The sequence below is a fragment of the Scyliorhinus torazame genome, chromosome 19 (genome assembly GCF_047496885.1).
Source record: "Scyliorhinus torazame isolate Kashiwa2021f chromosome 19, sScyTor2.1, whole genome shotgun sequence".
Taxonomy (NCBI): Eukaryota; Metazoa; Chordata; class Chondrichthyes; order Carcharhiniformes; family Scyliorhinidae; genus Scyliorhinus; species Scyliorhinus torazame.
This window is the reverse complement of record NC_092725.1, coordinates 63598945-63615521: the sequence shown is the minus strand read 5'-3', so window position 1 is coordinate 63615521 and position 16577 is coordinate 63598945. Positions and strand designations below refer to the sequence as shown.

Sequence of the window (16577 nt, the reverse complement as noted above, 5' to 3'; positions counted from 1 at the left end):
TAAATTGAAGGTGTGTAGGTTAGGTTGATCTTAGATTAGGATAAATGGTCGGCTCAACATCGTGGGCCGAGGGCCTGTCCTGTGCTGTACTGTTCTATGTTCTATTTTCTAACTTTGTCCTGGCTTGAATGCAAGATTGTAGGCACAGGGTTATAGATGAAATCAAGTAGCATGTCAAAGCAAAATCACTTCTAACTTCTTACGAATCAGAATTTCTGAAGAATGAAAACCTCTCTGATGTTGGAACAACCCGAATACAAATAGGGTCAGCTAATCCATAAACTGCTGAACACGAGGAGAGAGGTTTGACATTCAACAAAGAGCATGTCTTGGCTGAGCGTTACATGTGGCTAGGAACTCACAGAACACAGGCAAGGTAGGAAATGAAACATAATTAAGCCAAAAACAATCAAGTACAGAGCGCCGAGAAAGCCCAGGGAATAAGTTGGGTACAACACGTACTCACTGCTGACACTGCAGACCTTCTACAACTACCCACTTTCCACAGTCGGATTATAAAGTCCCATAGCCACAAAGCATCAAAATGTAGGGACAGATTAGTAGATAGGTGTATCCACATATATCCTGCAAAGTGAGGCGCTGTTATTTTTGTCGTAGAACTTGAAACAATGAGTTCCTACAAACTGAATAAAGTGCTCATCAACAGTTTACCAAATACATTGGTGATTATTTTAATCCATTCATGAAAGTCAACTGATCATCTGATTTTCACGATCATGTTGTACAAAACAAATCTGCAAATATCTCATTAATCAGTTAAACTGTACAAGCTTGAAAGGTGCTATCATGGCTGCCCGAATCATTATCCAGTATTAAATTGCACTTTGGAGGAGGGACAGTAAGTAAGCAAATGGCAGCACGCAGCCACTTCACATATTGTACTGATTAATTCTGTCCACACTTTACCTTTTTTTACAGGTTAAATAAATCACTACTTGACTGAGTAGTTAATCACGTCGTAAAGCTAATTAAACCACATCTGTGATTTCCTGAACAATGAGATATGCTCAGTGGGATATTTAGTGGCCAGGGAGTAGTGCTCATGATTTACATGACCTTAGGTCACCGCTGACATGAGCATCATTTTTACTATCAACAATCGACATGACGAGTATCTGGTTTAGGATTAACAAAATGGGGAAAAATATTGCCAATTCATCACGTCAGCAAGCACATCAATTACACGTTCTTCAATTCGTGAGTCATTCAATAATACTTAGATGCTTGAGATTACATCACAGAACTCGAGAGTGAGAAACTGAGTTAATGAATGGCAGCTGCATGCGAGTAGGGTTCATTCTTTAATTCACAGGCATTTGAGAGGCCGACAATCCATTGCAGTACTGAAGGAGCACTGCACTCTCAGAGGTAAAAGATCCCACGGCGCTATTTCAAAGGAAAGCAGGGGAGTTCTCCGTGGTGCGCTGCCACACATTCATTCCTCAACCAACATCATTAAAACTGATTATCTAGTCATTCACAGGAAATCGACAAGTGGTTTATTCAATGTGTTACAGGGGGCTCTCTCAATGAATCAAATAATTTCATCAGTGAGTCTTAAGTCCACCCTGAATTAACTCACCCCAGCCAAACAAATGCAATAGCGGTTGAGAAGGGTAAAATTCTGATGCTGACTGCTACGCACTAGGAAATGCATGTTCAGCATTCTGCTCGATTGCCACGCCGTGATCCTGTCAGCACTCACCGCCAAGTTCATGAATCCTGCTGTCATTCCATTTGCAGACTGACTCTTGAATAATGGCTGCCTGAGTGAGGTGCCTGCCAAACTGTACCCTAACCAAGTCAGTAGCTTTCAAAAGCAAGGGGGAGGAATTCAGCCAAGACAAATACGTGAAAAATTGACCACAAGGTGCAGAATACAGTATTCTATCATGTATAAGCCTGTGAGAGTTTGAAGAGGAATTATTCACAGAGGATTCCTGAAGACGACAGGTGATTGGGGACTGGTGAGAGGGGTTGGTCCATTCAGGTAAGATCAAAGGAACTTTTTTGTAAAATTCCAATTAAGGGGAAATTTAGCTTGGCCAATCCACCTACCCTGCACATCATCTTTGGGTTGTTGGGGTGAGACCCACGCAGACAGGGGGAGAATGTGCAAACTTCCACACGGACAGTGACCCGGGGCCGGGATCGAACCCGGGTCTTCCTTCCCGTGAGGCAGCAGTTCTAACCACTGTGCCACCGTGCCGCCCTGAGATCAAAGGAAAAGTAAGTCTGAGCACGCAGATCTGATGTCTTCCTCAAGTCCTGAGTAAACCACATAACTCTGAAGAAAAACCTTCCTATTACTCAACCACATATAGGCGGATTAATTTTACCACATAACTGACGTGAATTATATTGCACTAAACACCATATTGATATATACAAGAGAAGGCCAGCATCGCAATATTAAATACACATTTACATAATCCAGAAGAGAACAAAGTAAATATAGAAGTCATACATTACAACCCAACTTGAATGAATATTGCTAGTGGACAAATATTTTTTTTCAAAAATATACTTTATTCATAAAATCTCAGGGAAAAAATGACAAAAACATTTGAAATTGTCACAACAGTATAGTATGATGTTTACATTTTCTCCAGAGGTCCTGATTTATTGGGGTTTCTTCAATTCAATAATGATGGCATGACACACATTTCAATATTTACATTACAACTCTTTTCAAACTGTTTACATTGGTCAAGTTACACCCTGCGGTGCTTCAATATAGTTTTATAAATTTGTCACCCAGACCGAGGGGTTACCAGCCCCTCGGTGTACATTTGTTGAAAGGCCTTACACAGTGGCCTTTCCCCATTGTGCCTTGGTGGTGGCTGCCCCAAGCTTGAGTGGGTCCCATAGCACGTAGTCCTTGGAATGTGCCAGTGTGCAACGCTCAGTCGAGGACAATTCTTTGCACTGGAAGATCAACATGTTCCGGGCAGACCAGAGTTAATGACCCTCCAGCAGCAGTTGAAGTTTGTCTCGGTGTGCGTTCCTGGGAACAGTCCGTGGGGCACAGAGTCCTGCGTCACAGAGCTGCTCGGGATGAACCTCAGCAACTGCAGACCTCTCTCCAGACCTTCTTTGCAAAGGCACATTCCACAAGGTGGGCAACCGTCTCATCCCCCCCGCAGCTGCTTTGAGGGCAGTGTGCGACGGCGCTGAGACTTCTGGCGTACATCAAGGATCTGACTGGGAGCGCCCTTCTCACCCCCAGCCAAGCTAGGTTTTGGTGCTTGTTTGAAGGTTCTGGTGATGAGGCGTTCTGCCAGATGACTCTCACAGTCAGCTCAGGGAACCATCCAACATGATCCATCGTCTCCTTGTCCCTAAGGGCCTCAAGGACATTATGTGCAGACCACTGCTTGATCGCCTTGTGGTCAAAGATGTTTTTCTTTACAAATGTTTCCACTAGGGACAGGTGATACGGCGGGTTCCAACTGCTTGGAGCGTTCCGCGGCAACGAGGCCAGACCCATCCTTCATAACACCGGGGACAGGTAGAACCTCAGTATGTAGTGACACTTGGTATTTGCGTACCGGGGGTCCACGCACAGCTTGATGCGGTCGCACACAAAGGTGGCAATCAGGATGAGGGTAACGTTGGGTATGTTTCTCCCTCCCTTATCCAGAGATTTGTGCATGGTGTCCCTTCGGACTTGAAGATGGCTGCTGTGGCGTAGAATCGGAGAATGGGCCTGACCTGCATCTTGCACAGCAACAACGATAGTACCTCACACCTGGTAACCAGGTTTTTGCCCGCAATGGAGAGGCAGTGTTGCTCCCACATGCCCAGTTTCCATCTTACCTTGGTGATGCGCTCCTCCCAGTTTTCGGTGCACGCCCCAGTCGCTTCGAACCACATCCCCAGAAACTTCAGGTAATCTAACCTGAAACAGTAAAATACGCCAGCAACGGCTAGATGGGACCATCCGCTCCAGGATGGAACTCCACTTTGTGTTCTGTGCGTTCACGATCAGGTCCACCGACGTCAAGCCAATATTCTTCTCTGACCACTGCCTCCTTATGCCCGACTGTCAACTACAGGAAAACCAGGAGGCAGGCTGGGGGAGGGACGGGGACATGGGAGCTGAATGTCAGACTGTTGGCCCCATAGAACCTCGAGGAACTCAAAAGGAATTACGATGTTTGGAAAACCGTGAAACCCCTCTTTGAGTCTCCACCTCTCTGGTGAGAAGCAATCAAGGGGAACATCAAGAGGTTTTTCATCCTCAAAGGTATTCGGAGAGAGAGAGAGAGACGGGGGGGGGGGGGGGGGTGGAGGACATGTCCAGACTCCAGAAAAGTATGCAGAATCTGCTCAGGCTGCAGGCAATGGGGGTTGGTGTCAAGGAGGATCTCCAAGAGGTGGAGCCAGCAAGCCTCGCTCTATACCTCAGAGGCCTGCAAGGTTATCTTCCGGTCCAGAGTCTGCTCCGTGGAGCAGGATAAAATGTGCTCATGCTTCTTCTTCCAAAAGGTGCACAGAGAGACCTCTGTGATCAGCAGCCTGAAGGAAGAAGATGGCTCTGTAAAGTCATCGCAGTCTGACATCCTGAGGATCAGCAAATACTTTTATGCCAGACTCTTATGATCTGAAGCCAACAGACAGCACGGCTTCCCAATCTTTCCTGTCATCTATCACAGAGGTCTTGGACGACAGCGAACGGAAAAGCCTGGACAAACCGTTAACTCTGGATGAGCTGACGCCGTCAAGTCCTTTGAAACGAGTAAAACTCCTGGAAGCGACAGTTTACCGGCTGAGTTGTATTCGGCACTGTGGAACTGGACGGGCCCAGATCTGCTGGAAATGTACGAGAGTATGCTTCCGGTCGGCAGCATGTCAAAGTCCATGAGGAAAGGCATCATCGCCCTCATCTACAAGCAGAAGGGGGAAAGGGAAGAAATTAGACATTGGCGACCCATTTTACTGTAGAATGTAGATGATAAAATTCTAGCCAAGGTCATCGCCAATTGGGTCAAGTCTGCTCTGGAGTCGGTGATCCACCCTGACCAGACCTGTGCTGTACCCGGCAGGAAGATCTCTGATAGCCTTGTGTTTTTCAGGGATACGATCGCCTAGGTACAGGACAGGTAAGTGGACACCTGCCTCATCAGCCTGGACCAGGGGAATACGTTTGACAGAATATTGCACACCTACATGATGGATGTTCTATCCAAAATGGGGTTTGGGTCCAACTGCTCTACACAAACATCAGTAGCGCAGTCTCAATCAACAGGTGGGAATCAGAAAGCTTTCAGACCAAATCTGGAGTCAGGCAGGGCTGCCCCTCTCCTTTGTCCTGTTTGTGTGTTGTATAGAACTTTTTGCCGAGTCCATCAGGAAGGATCTGGGCATAAGAGAAGTGACAATCCCAGGCAGTGGAGGCATTCAGATCAAAGCCTCTCTGGACGACATTACCGTCTTCAGATCCCGTGCCGGTGCACAGGCTCGTGAACGCCTGCGACCAGTTTGAACTAACTTCGGGAGCCAAGGTAAACCGTGGAAGAGCGAGGCCATGTTCTTTGGTAACTGGGCTGACCGGTCCTTTGGTTCCTTCACCATCAGGTCAGGTTACCTGAAGGTGCTAATGGACAAATATTTAATTTTATCTGGTGTCAACTGTGACTCACAGCAAACTAGGTACGATTCATTTTGCACTGACCCACATCTATCCACCACTTTATGTAACATGTGACAAATGTTGCATTTATTTATATTTTACCTGGGTAAGTCACAACCACAAGACATAGCAGAAACCACCCAAAGAGAGCTGAAAGTTGTTTTCAGCAGTTGAACACAACACGTGAACGAACGAATGCTTAACTTGCCCACAAATAAACTTACAGATCAAGAGTGAGTCATTGGCTCAGAATTTGTCAAAGCCCTTCAGCACACTGTATTTAAGCTTTAATGAATATGCAGAAGTAGGTATGTTGAATGGACACATTCTACACACGTGAAACTGAAGCACCAAACTAACAGTTCACACAACTGTTAACTCACACAAGAGGACTTAATTAAACAAACAACTTTTAGGGTGGCTGCAAGAAATAAAAGTTCAAACAAAGTACTACACTTTGGCAAAGACAGCAAAGGTTTGAAGATGATGAGGTTGTTTTCGTTGGAGAGAAGAAGGTTAAGAGGAGACTTAATAGAGGCATACAAAATGATCAGGGGGTTAGATAGGGTGGACAGTGAGAGCCTTCTCCTGCGGATGGAAATGGCTGGCACAAGGGGACATAGCCTTAAACTGAGGGGTAATAGATATAGGACAGAGGTCAGAGGTAGGTTCTTTACGCAAAGAGTAGTGAGGCCGTGGAATGCCCTACCTGCTACAGTAGTGAACTCGCCAACATTGAGGGCATTTAAAAGTTTATTGGATAAACATATGGATGATAATGGCATAGTGTAGGTTAGATGGCTTTTGTTTCGGTGCAACATCGTGGGCCGAAGGGCCTGTACTGCGCTGTATAGTTCTATGTTCTAATGTTCTATGATCATGTCTGTCAGATGAAGGGAAATTAAGCTGACTTCAATTTTTTTTAAAAACTTAAGAGTACCCAATTTTTTTTTCCAATTAAGGGGCAATTTAGCGTGGCCAATTCACCTACCCTGCACATCTTTGGATTGTGGGGGCGAAACGCACACAAACACGGGGAAAATGTGCAAAATCCACACGGACGGTGTCCCGGAGCCGGGATCGATCCCGGGTCCTCGGCACCTTGAGGCAGCAGTGCTAACCACTGCACCACCATGCCGCCCCGTTGAATGTTTCTAAGGCAAAGATAGATTTTTGAATAGTAAAGGAATTAAGGGTTATAGTGAGCAGGCGGGTAAGTGGAGCTGAGTCCACAAAAATATCAGCTATGATCTTATTGAATGGTGAAGCAGGCTCGAGGGGCCAGATGATCCACTCCTGCTCCTCATTCTATGTTCTTATGATCCTCCTTGCCATCATTTTACACAGAACCGATTGCTCGATTCCGCCGTATTTTCCCCATCCTCCCCCCCCGCAATCATTCAATCCGCCACTGAGTGGCCTGGAAAATTCTGTCCCTTAAGTTCAGCGTGTACGATCTCAAACCACACTGCAGTAACTTGTCACGGTTTCTTTGACAGCACCTTCTAAACCCAGAATCTCAAATCCCGAGAAGGACAAGGTCAGTAGGTAAATGAAAACACCACCTCCTACAAGTTCCTCTGCAAATCAGGCACAATCCTGACTTGGAAATGTATTTCACTGGCACGGAGTCAAAATCCGGCAATTGCCGAACTATCACGCGGACTGCAGAAGCTCAAGAAAGCTGCTCAGATCAATTAGGAATGGGCAATAAATGCTACATCACAAACAAATATAAAAATATACACATTTAAGAGGCTTAACTTTGGGACATTTTTATTTTAAATTGTTTATTCAAACTATTACGGTTTAGAGCAGAGAAGGACGCTACGCAGCCCATCGAATCTGTGTAGGCTTATTGTAAGAAGAATGCAAGACTAATTCCACTTGCTCAACGTCTCTCATGCATCTTGTTCTATTTCAAATCTTTAGACAATTTTCCCCAAGTATGCAATGGTCTTTGCATCCAACACATCCTGTGAAAAACCATTCTTTGCTCCAACACACTGTAAAATAATTATCTTAACCAATGTTCCCAGTAAATTGCGAGGCCCAGCCTGAAGGTATCGCACGTTGAAAAATCTGGCTCCATGCAAAATAACAAACTTTTTGGAGGAAACACTGACCCTAATCTCTCTCCTTACTCTGTGATGATTTTAAATTTATAACTGCTAGTCACTGTCTCCCCAACTAGAAGGAAGTCTCACCCAAATCACTCAGTCTAAAATTGTTCAGAATTTTCAATATCTCTATCAAATCTAATGAGCCTCCTCTGCTCCACTGAAAACAGCCCCATCCTTACAACTGCCATGTTCAATGAATGTGCTCCATAAACTCTTTATGGCTTGTCCTTTCTGTAATTAATTATCCAAAACTTCACATACTAGTCTAATTATGGTCTGATCAATGTTTTGCATAAATCCATCCTTACTACTTAACTCTTGTACATTATTTCCTTATTTATAAAATAGCTTTATTTTTGTTTTATTTACCTGTATTATTTGTTGTATTTACCTGTCTCACATCCAGGGAATTACACACATGAACTGCTGGATCCTTATGTTCATCCACATTTGCACATCTTTCCATTAATTGTATACTCGCGATCCTTGTATTTTTCGACCAAAAGTATTACCTCACCCTCATCCACAATAAATTGCGTGCTCCATCTGTCTCTCTCTGCCAACCTATATCTTTCCAAGTCCTCCTTATTGTATGCTAAAACTCCTGCTGTGTGTCAGACAATTTCAAGATTGTGTTCTCTATATTCAAATCTAAAGCAAATGTTCATACCTAGATCAATAATGGACTGATGCCTGGGTACACCTCTATCAGTCCCTTTTTGCCACACCCATTCACCCTACCCCTAAGGGGCTGGTTTAGCACACTGGGCTAAATCGCTGGCTTTTAAAGCAGACCAAGCAGGCCAGCAGCACGGTTCAATTCCCGTACCAGCCTCCCCGAACACGCGCCGGAATGTGGCGACTAGGGGCTTTTCACAGTAACTTCACTGAAGCCTACTTGTGACAATAAGCGATTTTCATTTCATTTTCACACTGTTTCTTGGCCATCAATCAACTTTCTATCCATACACTCGATTTCCTCTTGTACCAAATGCCTGCATTTTTCTAAAAAGCCTCTTGCAAGACACCTCATGTAGAGCCCTCAGAAAGTGATTTTTCTTTTTAACAGATGGCATTTATTTCCAGATTGCTCATCTTCCCCTCTTGCAGAAAATAAATCTTTGCTCACACTTACTCTGTCCTTAATGTCAACAGTTTTCTCGGGGTGAAAACTGAGCCAATGTACTCACAAAACACAGCCCCCCCTGTGAACTTCCCAAAGCTTGTTTGATTTTTCTGGCTACACAGCTAATTGAAAACGTAATATATATATTTTTTTAAATCAGAGTTTGAAGCTTTAAGAAGAAACATCCAACCCAACTCCAGTTTATTGCGGAGAATGACATTCCCCGATGTACAGTATGCAGAACCCCAGCAGGTACATCTTTTGGTCAAAAGGACTCTCACCAAAAAAATCATAAAGGCATCGGAAACAGGAAAAAAAGGAACAAGAGGTTAAAAAAAGAACTAGTTGATTGAAGGGATTTAGTATAGCGTATGAATAGAACTTACATAAGACTTCTCAGAAAATTTTATTTTGGCTGGAGAGGGGGGAAACAGCTACAAAATACAGAAGAAGAACTCTGAAATTTGCAAATCCACTGCGTTTTACTTCCCACTATTTATTAGACAACGGTCAATTGTGAGAAGGTATCGTATCATATATAACAAGGTGTAGACTGAGGTGTGCCAATCGCTTTCTCAGAATTATTATTTCTAATATATTGTGATATATAAGTGAGAGCATGAACTGTACTACTCAAAAGAAAAAACTGTCTAAGATGAGGAAACCAAAGAAGTTGCTTTCCACCTTTAAACTATAAGGCATTTCAATTACATTGTGGTTCGATGCAGAAATAAAGTAATTTTACTGGGTGATACAGAATTAAGATATTTAAACTAATGTGACAGAATGAAACAGACTATGGTGTGAACGCTGCAACTATGAGAGCATCCCTGTGACTGATTGTCACCAAAAGACCCCAAACGGGGTCTGGACAGAATAGACATGGAAAAAATTCCCCCATTGATGGAAGGATTGGAAACCAGAGGGCACAGATTTATGTCAGTTGGCAAAAAAAGCAAAAGGCGGCGACATGGGGAAAAACCAAAGTTAAGATCCGGAATGCACTGCTTGAGAGTGTGTGGTGGATACAGGCTCAATTGAGGCATTCAAGAGCGAATTGGATTATCTTAAAAGGAGGAATGTGCAGGAGTAGGCAGAGGGGATGGTACTAAGATATATAATTCCTCCCTCAGAGAGCCAGCACATACATGACAGGCTGAATGGTCTCCTTCTGTGCTATAACTATCCTACGATTCTATAGCCTTCAGGTTGACTGAACACACAGCACTCAAGGTTTTAAATTAGCATCAGTAAAACCCATTTGACACTTCATTTGTATATACCAAAAAATATGAAATGACATAATATTTAATAACGACATGACTATCACTGACACATCTTCATTACCTTGTTTCCAAAAAAATATAGCTTGTGTGGAAATTTACAGCACTAAAACCTGAAAACCATATTCCGGTGTACCAAATGCAACAATATCTGCTGAATTTGAGCCTTTTTTATATGAGCCAACACGGCACTGTTTCCTTTGGAAAGAGTTAGTCCGACCTAGCTAATCCTGGAACTCAGCATGCTAGGTGTCAATGTCCCTTTCAACTTAATCAGACAATTCATATCAACAGAACTGCAAGCTCGAACAAATCTCTATCAATACGTTTTTGCTTTTAGCAATTAAGTGGAATTTCATCATCAGATCAAGGTTTTAAAGACATTTTACACAATCATTCCATTGAAAAGTTGAAAAGTCATAGTCAAAACTTCAGAAACCCCACAACTAAATAAACCTGTGATGGCACCATCATTAAAAATTTATCCAGTTCAATAGAAACACAATACATTTCACAACATACATGTAGCTTCCAGGATTGGCTGAGATCCTGAAGCTGCAGTTAAGATCAGGCGAATATCAAACTTAACTTTCAATCACAAATTACATGTGTGTAATGGAAAGCATTTAATGCTTTGGTAGCTCCATGCCCTGTGAGCACTATTGACACACACACACAACAAATATAAACATTGTGCAATCAGTGTCAGAAGTCTGTCATTCCTTTATTGCAGTACCTGTCAAAGATTGGCGGCTGGTTAACATGTGGGAACTATATTTCACTTTGTATTTGCAGGATGGTGTTGTGTTGTTGCCTTGAGCATCACTGCCACCCTTACCTTCTTTATTAAGCCTCATCACCTCTCTATTCTTCCCACCCTCTTTTCCAGTGTCTTCTGATTCTGTATCTACACATGGGTAAATGGAAAAGGAAAGAAATGAAATAAAGGCAACATGGTAGTTAATGTTCAATCAGTGGCACCTCATTAGCTGGAATAAGCAATTTTATTGCCAGTGTTTATCTGTCTACCTGGGCCACATGGGGGGGGGAGACACTTATTTCAATTCATCCTTCCACACACGAACACACAGTCAATGGGGAAGCCTGCTGAGAGGCTGCACCCGGAGCCCAGCCCAGCCCCGGCTCCCTGTGTGTCTCCCGGGCCGGGCCGGCCGGGGGGTGGGCAGCCGGGACCACCCGCAGCCCCTGTCACACACACGCCGCCCGGGCCCGGCCCGCCCGCCCGCCCGCGGGGATGGGGGTGGGGGGGGCGCTTACTGTCCGCACACTGCACTCTGGCAGCGTCGATCCAGCTGGACCAGGGCTTGCCCAGGAAGGCCTCGGGACTCGGCACTTTCCGCTCCAGGGTCGCCATTGCTCTGCCTTCTTGTTCCTCCGCTTCCCTTCGCCAGAGCCTGACGTCAACTTCGGCTCCTTCCGCCATCTTCAATCGAGTGGGAGGGAGGGAAGGAGAGAGGAGAGAGAGAGAGTGCTGGAGAGGGAGGGAGGGAGGGAGGGAGTGCTGGGGGGGGGGGGGGAGGGAGTGAGTGCTGGGGGGGGGGGGGAGGGAGTGAGTGCTGGGGGGGGAGAGGGAGTGAGTGCTTGGGGGGGGGGGGAGAGAGAGGGAGTGAGTGCTGGGGGGGGGGAGAGAGAGGGAGTGAGTGCTTGGGGGGGGGGGAGAGAGGGAGTGAGTGCTTGGGGGGGAGTGAGTGCTTGGGGGGGGGGGGAGAGGGAGTGAGTGCTGGGGGGGGGAGAGGGAGTGAGTGCTTGCTGGGGGGGAGAGGGAGTGAGTGCTTGGGGGGGAGAGAGGGAGTGAGTGCTTGGGGGGGGGGGAGAGAGGGAGTGAGTGCTCGGGGGGGGGGAGAGGGAGTGTGTGCTGGGGGGGGGGGAAGAGGGAGTGTATGCTGGGGGGGGGGAAGAGGGAGTGAGTGCTGGGGGGGGGGAGAGAGGGAGTGAGTGCTGGGGGAGAGAGGGAGTGAGTGCTGGGGGGGGAGAGGGAGGGAGTGCTGAGGGGGGAGAGGGAGTGAGTGCTGGGGGGAGGGGAGAGAGGGAGTGAGTGCTGGAGGGGGGGAGAGAGGGAGTGAGTGCTGGAGGGGGGAGAGAGGGAGTGAGTGCTGGGGGGGGGGAGAGGGAGTGAGTGCTTGGGGGGGGGGAGAGGGAGTGAGTGCTGGGGGGGAGAGAGGGAGTGAGTGCTGGGGGAGAGAGGGAGTGAGTGTTGGGGGAGAGAGGGAGTGAGTGCTGGGGGGGAGAGGGAGTGAGTGCTTGGGGTGGGGGGAGAGAGGGAGTGAGTGCTTGGGGTGGGGGGAGAGAGGGAGTGAGTGCTGGGGGGAGAGGGAGTGAGTGCTTGGGGGGGGAGAGAGGGAGTGAGTGCTTGGGGGGGGAGAGAGGGAGTGAGTGCTGGGGGGGAGAGGGAGTGAGTGCTGGGGGGGAGAGGGAGTGAGTGCTTGGGGGGGGGAGAGAGGGAGTGAGTGCTGGGGGGGAGAGGGAGTGAGTGCTGGGGGGGAGAGGGAGTGAGTGCTTGGGGGGGGGAGAGGGAGTGAGTGCTTGGGGGGGGAGAGAGGGAGTGAGTGCTGGGGGGGAGAGGGAGTGAGTGCTAGGGGGGGAGAGGGAGTGAGTGCTGGGGGGGGAGAGGGAGTGAGTGCTGGAGGGGGGGGAGAGGGAGTGAGTGCTGGAGGGGGGGAGAGGGAGTGAGTGCTGGAGGGGGGGAGAGGGAGTGAGTGCTGGAGGGGGGAGAGGGAGTGAGTGCTGGAGGGGGGAGAGGGAGTGAGTGCTGGAGGGGGAGAGGGAGTGAGTGCTGGAGGGGGGGAGAGGGAGTGAGTGCTGGAGGGGGGGAGAGGGAGTGAGTGCTGGAGGGGGGGGAAGAGGGAGTGAGTGCTGGAGGGGGGGAAGAGGGAGTGAGTGCTGGGGGGGAAGAGGGAGTGAGTGCTGAAGGGGGGGAAGAGGGAGTGAGTGCTGGGGGGGAGAGAGGGAGTGAGTGCTGGGGGGGGAGAGAGGGAGTGAGTGCTGGAGGGGGGGAGAGGGAGTGAGTGCTGGAGGGGGGGAGAGGGAGTGAGTGCTGGAGGGGGGAGAGGGAGTGAGTGCTGGAGGGGGGAGAGGGAGTGGTGGAGGGGGGAGGGAGTGAGTGCTGGAGGGGGGGAGGGAGTGAGTGCTGGAGGGGGGGAGGGAGTGAGTGCTGGAGGGGGAGAGGGAGTCAGTGCTGGAGGGGGGGAGAGGGAGTGAGTGCTGGAAGGCGGGAGAGAGTGAGTGAGTGCTGGAGTGTGGGGAGAGGGAGTGAGTGCTGGAGGGGGGAAGAGGGAGTGAGTGCTGGAGGGGGGAGAAGAGGGAGTGAGTGCTGGAGGGGGGAGAGGGAGTGGTTGCTGGAGGGAGTGAGTGCTGGGGGGGAGGGAGTTTGCTGGAGGGGGGGGAATTAGTGCTGGAGGGGGGGAGGGAGTGAGTGCTGGAGGGGGGAGGGAGTGAGTTCTGGAGGGGGGGAGGGAGTGAGTGCTGGAGGGGGGAGGGAGTGAGTGCTGGAGGGAGTGAGTGCTGGAGGGGGGGAGAGAGAGAGTGCTGGGGGGGGGAGAGAGGGAGTGAGTGCTGGGGGGGAGAGGGAGTGAGTGCTGGGGGGGAGAGGGAGTGAGTGCTGGAGGGGGGGGAGAGGGAGTGAGTGCTGGAGGGGGGGAGAGGGAGTGAGTGCTGGAGGGGGGAGAGGGAGTGAGTGCTGGAGGGGGGGGAGAGGGAGTGAGTGCTGGAGGGGGGGGAAGAGGGAGTAAGTGCTAGAGGGGGGGAAGAGGCAGTGAGTGCTGGGGGGGGAGAGAGGGAGTGAGTGCTGGGGGGGGGAGAGAGGGAGTGAGTGCTGGAGGGGGGGGAGAGGGAGTGAGTGCTGGAGGGGGGGAGAGGGAGTGAGTGCTGGAGGGGGAGAGGGAGTGCTGGAGGGGGGAGGGAGTGCTGGAGTGGGGAGGGAGTGAGTGCTGGAGGGGGGAGGGAGTGAGTGCTGGAGGGGGGTAGGGAGTGAGTGCTGGAGGGGGGGAGGGAGTGAGTGCTGGAGGGGGGAGGGAGTGAGTGCTGGAGGGGGGAGGGAGTGAGTGCTGGAGGGAGTGAGTGCTGGAGGGGGGGAGTGAGTGCTGGAGGGGGGGAGGGAGTGAGTGCTGGAGGGGGGAGGGAGTGAGTGCTGGAGGGGGGAGGGAGTGAGTGCTGGAGGGGGTAGGGAGTGAGTGCTGGAGGGAGTGAGTGCTGGAGGGGGGAGAGGGAGTGAGTGCTGGAGGGGGGAGAGGGAGTGAGTGCTGGAGGGGGGAAGAGGGAGTGAGTGCTGGAGGGGGAAGAGGGAGTGAGTGCTGGAGGGGGGAGAAGAGGGAGTGAGTGCTGGAGGGGGGAAGAGGGAGTGAGTGCTGGAGGGGGGAGAAGAGGGAGTGAGTGCTGGAGGGGGGAGAGGGAGTGGTTGCTGGAGGGAGTGAGTGCTGGGGGGGGGGAATTAGTGCTGGAGGGGGGGAGGGAGTGAGTGCTGGAGGGGGGAGGGAGTGAGTGCTTGGGGGGGGGGAGAGGGAGTGAGTGCTTGGGGGGGGGAGAGAGGGAGTGAGTGCTGGGGGGGAGAGGGAGTGAGTGCTGGGGGGGGAGAGGGAGTGAGTGCTGGAGGGGGGGAGAGGGAGTGAGTGCTGGAGGGGGGAGAGGGAGTGAGTGCTGGAGGGGGGAGAGGGAGTGAGTGCTGGAGGGGGGGAGAGGGAGTGAGTGCTGGAGGGGGGGAGAGGGAGTGAGTGCTGGAGGGGGGGGAAGAGGGAGTGAGTGCTGGAGGGGGGGAAGAGGGAGTGAGTGCTGGGGGGGAGAGAGGGAGTGAGTGCTGGGGGGGGAGAGAGGGAGTGAGTGCTGGAGGGGGGAGAGGGAGTGAGTGCTGGAGGGGGGGAGAGGGAGTGAGTGCTGGAGGGGGGGAGAGGGAGTGAGTGCTGGAGGGGGGAGAGTGAGTGCTGGAGGGGGGGAGGGAGTGAGTGCTGGAGGGGGGGAGGGAGTGAGTGCTGGAGGGGGGAGAGGGAGTGAGTGCTGGAGGGGGGGAGAGGGAGTGAGTGCTGGAAGGCGGGAGAGAGTGAGTGAGTGCTGGAGTGTGGGGAGAGGGAGTGAGTGCTGGAGGGGGGAAGAGGGAGTGAGTGCTGGAGGGGGGAGAAGAGGGAGTGAGTGCTGGAGGGGGGAGAGGGAGTGGTTGCTGGAGGGAGTGAGTGCTGGGGGGGAGGGAGTTTGCTGGGGGGGAGGGAGTTTGCTGGAGGGGGGGGAATTAGTGCTGGAGGGGGGGAGGGAGTGAGTGCTGGAGGGGGGAGGGAGTGAGTTCTGGAGGGGGGGAGGGAGTGAGTGCTGGAGGGGGGAGGGAGTGAGTGCTGGAGGGAGTGAGTGCTGGAGGGGGGGAGAGAGAGTGAGTGCTGGGGGGGAGAGAGGGAGTGAGTGCTAGGGGGGAGAGGGAGTGAGTGCTGGGGGGGAGAGGGAGTGAGTGCTGGAGGGGGGGGGAGAGGGAGTGAGTGCTGGAGGGGGGAGAGGGAGTGAGTGCTGGAGGGGGGAGAGGGAGTGAGTGCTGGAGGGGGGGGGAAGAGGGAGTAAGTGCTAGAGGGGGGGAAGAGGGAGTGAGTGCTGGGGGGGGAGAGAGGGAGTGAGTGCTGGGGGGGGAGAGAGGGAGTGAGTGCTGGAGGGGGGGAGAGGGAGTGAGTGCTGGAGGGGGGGAGAGGGAGTGAGTGCTGGAGGGGGGAGAGGGAGTGCTGGAGTGGGGAGGGAGTGAGTGCTGGAGTGGGGAGGGAGTGAGTGCTGGAGGGGGGAGGGAGTGAGTGCTGGAGGGGGGTAGGGAGTGAGTGCTGGAGGGGGGGAGGGAGTGAGTGCTGGAGGGGGGAGGGAGTGAGTGCTGGAGGGGGGAGGGAGTGAGTGCTGGAGGGAGTGAGTGCTGGAGGGGGGGAGGGAGTGAGTGCTGGAGGGGGGGAGGGAGTGAGTGCTGGAGGGGGGAGGGAGTGAGTGCTGGAGGGGGGAGGGAGTGAGTGCTGGAGGGGGTAGGGAGTGAGTGCTGGAGGGAGTGAGTGCTGGAGGGGGGGAGAGGGAGTGAGTGCTGGAGGGGGGGAGAGGGAGTGAGTGCTGGAGGGCGGGAGAGAGTGAGTGAGTGCTGGAGGGTGGGGGGAGGGAGTGAGTGCTGGAGGGGGGAAGAGGGAGTGAGTGCTGGAGGGGGGAAGAGGGAGTGAGTGCTGGAGGGGGGAGAAGAGGGAGTGAGTGCTGGAGGGGGGAGAGGGAGTGGTTGCTGGAGGGAGTGAGTGCTGGGGGGGAGGGAGTGCGCTGGAGGGGGGGGAATTAGTGCTGGAGGGGGGGAGGGAGTGAGTGCTGGAGGGGGGAGGGAGTGAGTGCTGGAGGGGGGGAAGAGGGAGTGAGTGCTGGAGGGGGAGAAGAGGGAGTGAGTG

The 16577-nt window shown here is 51.3% G+C and overlaps 1 protein-coding gene across 6 annotated transcripts in view; it reads right to left on the bottom strand.

The window, feature by feature from the left end:
- The window catches only part of LOC140396174 (ataxin-7-like protein 1), a 317394-nt gene extending 305728 nt beyond the window's left edge, over positions 1-11666 (bottom strand). For 2 of the 6 annotated variants that reach the window (XM_072484429.1, XM_072484431.1), the window contains exons 1-2: positions 11467-11666; positions 11027-11095 (exon numbers count right to left, since the gene is read on the bottom strand). In XM_072484429.1, the coding sequence (XP_072340530.1) occupies positions 11027-11095; positions 11467-11632 (235 nt within the window). In that variant the 5' untranslated portion in view covers positions 11633-11666. The remainder of the gene's footprint in view (positions 1-11026; positions 11096-11466) is intronic. The other 4 variants (XM_072484428.1, XM_072484430.1, XM_072484432.1 and 1 more) reach the window with 2 other exon arrangements.
- Positions 11667-16577: the final 4911 nt, after the last annotated feature.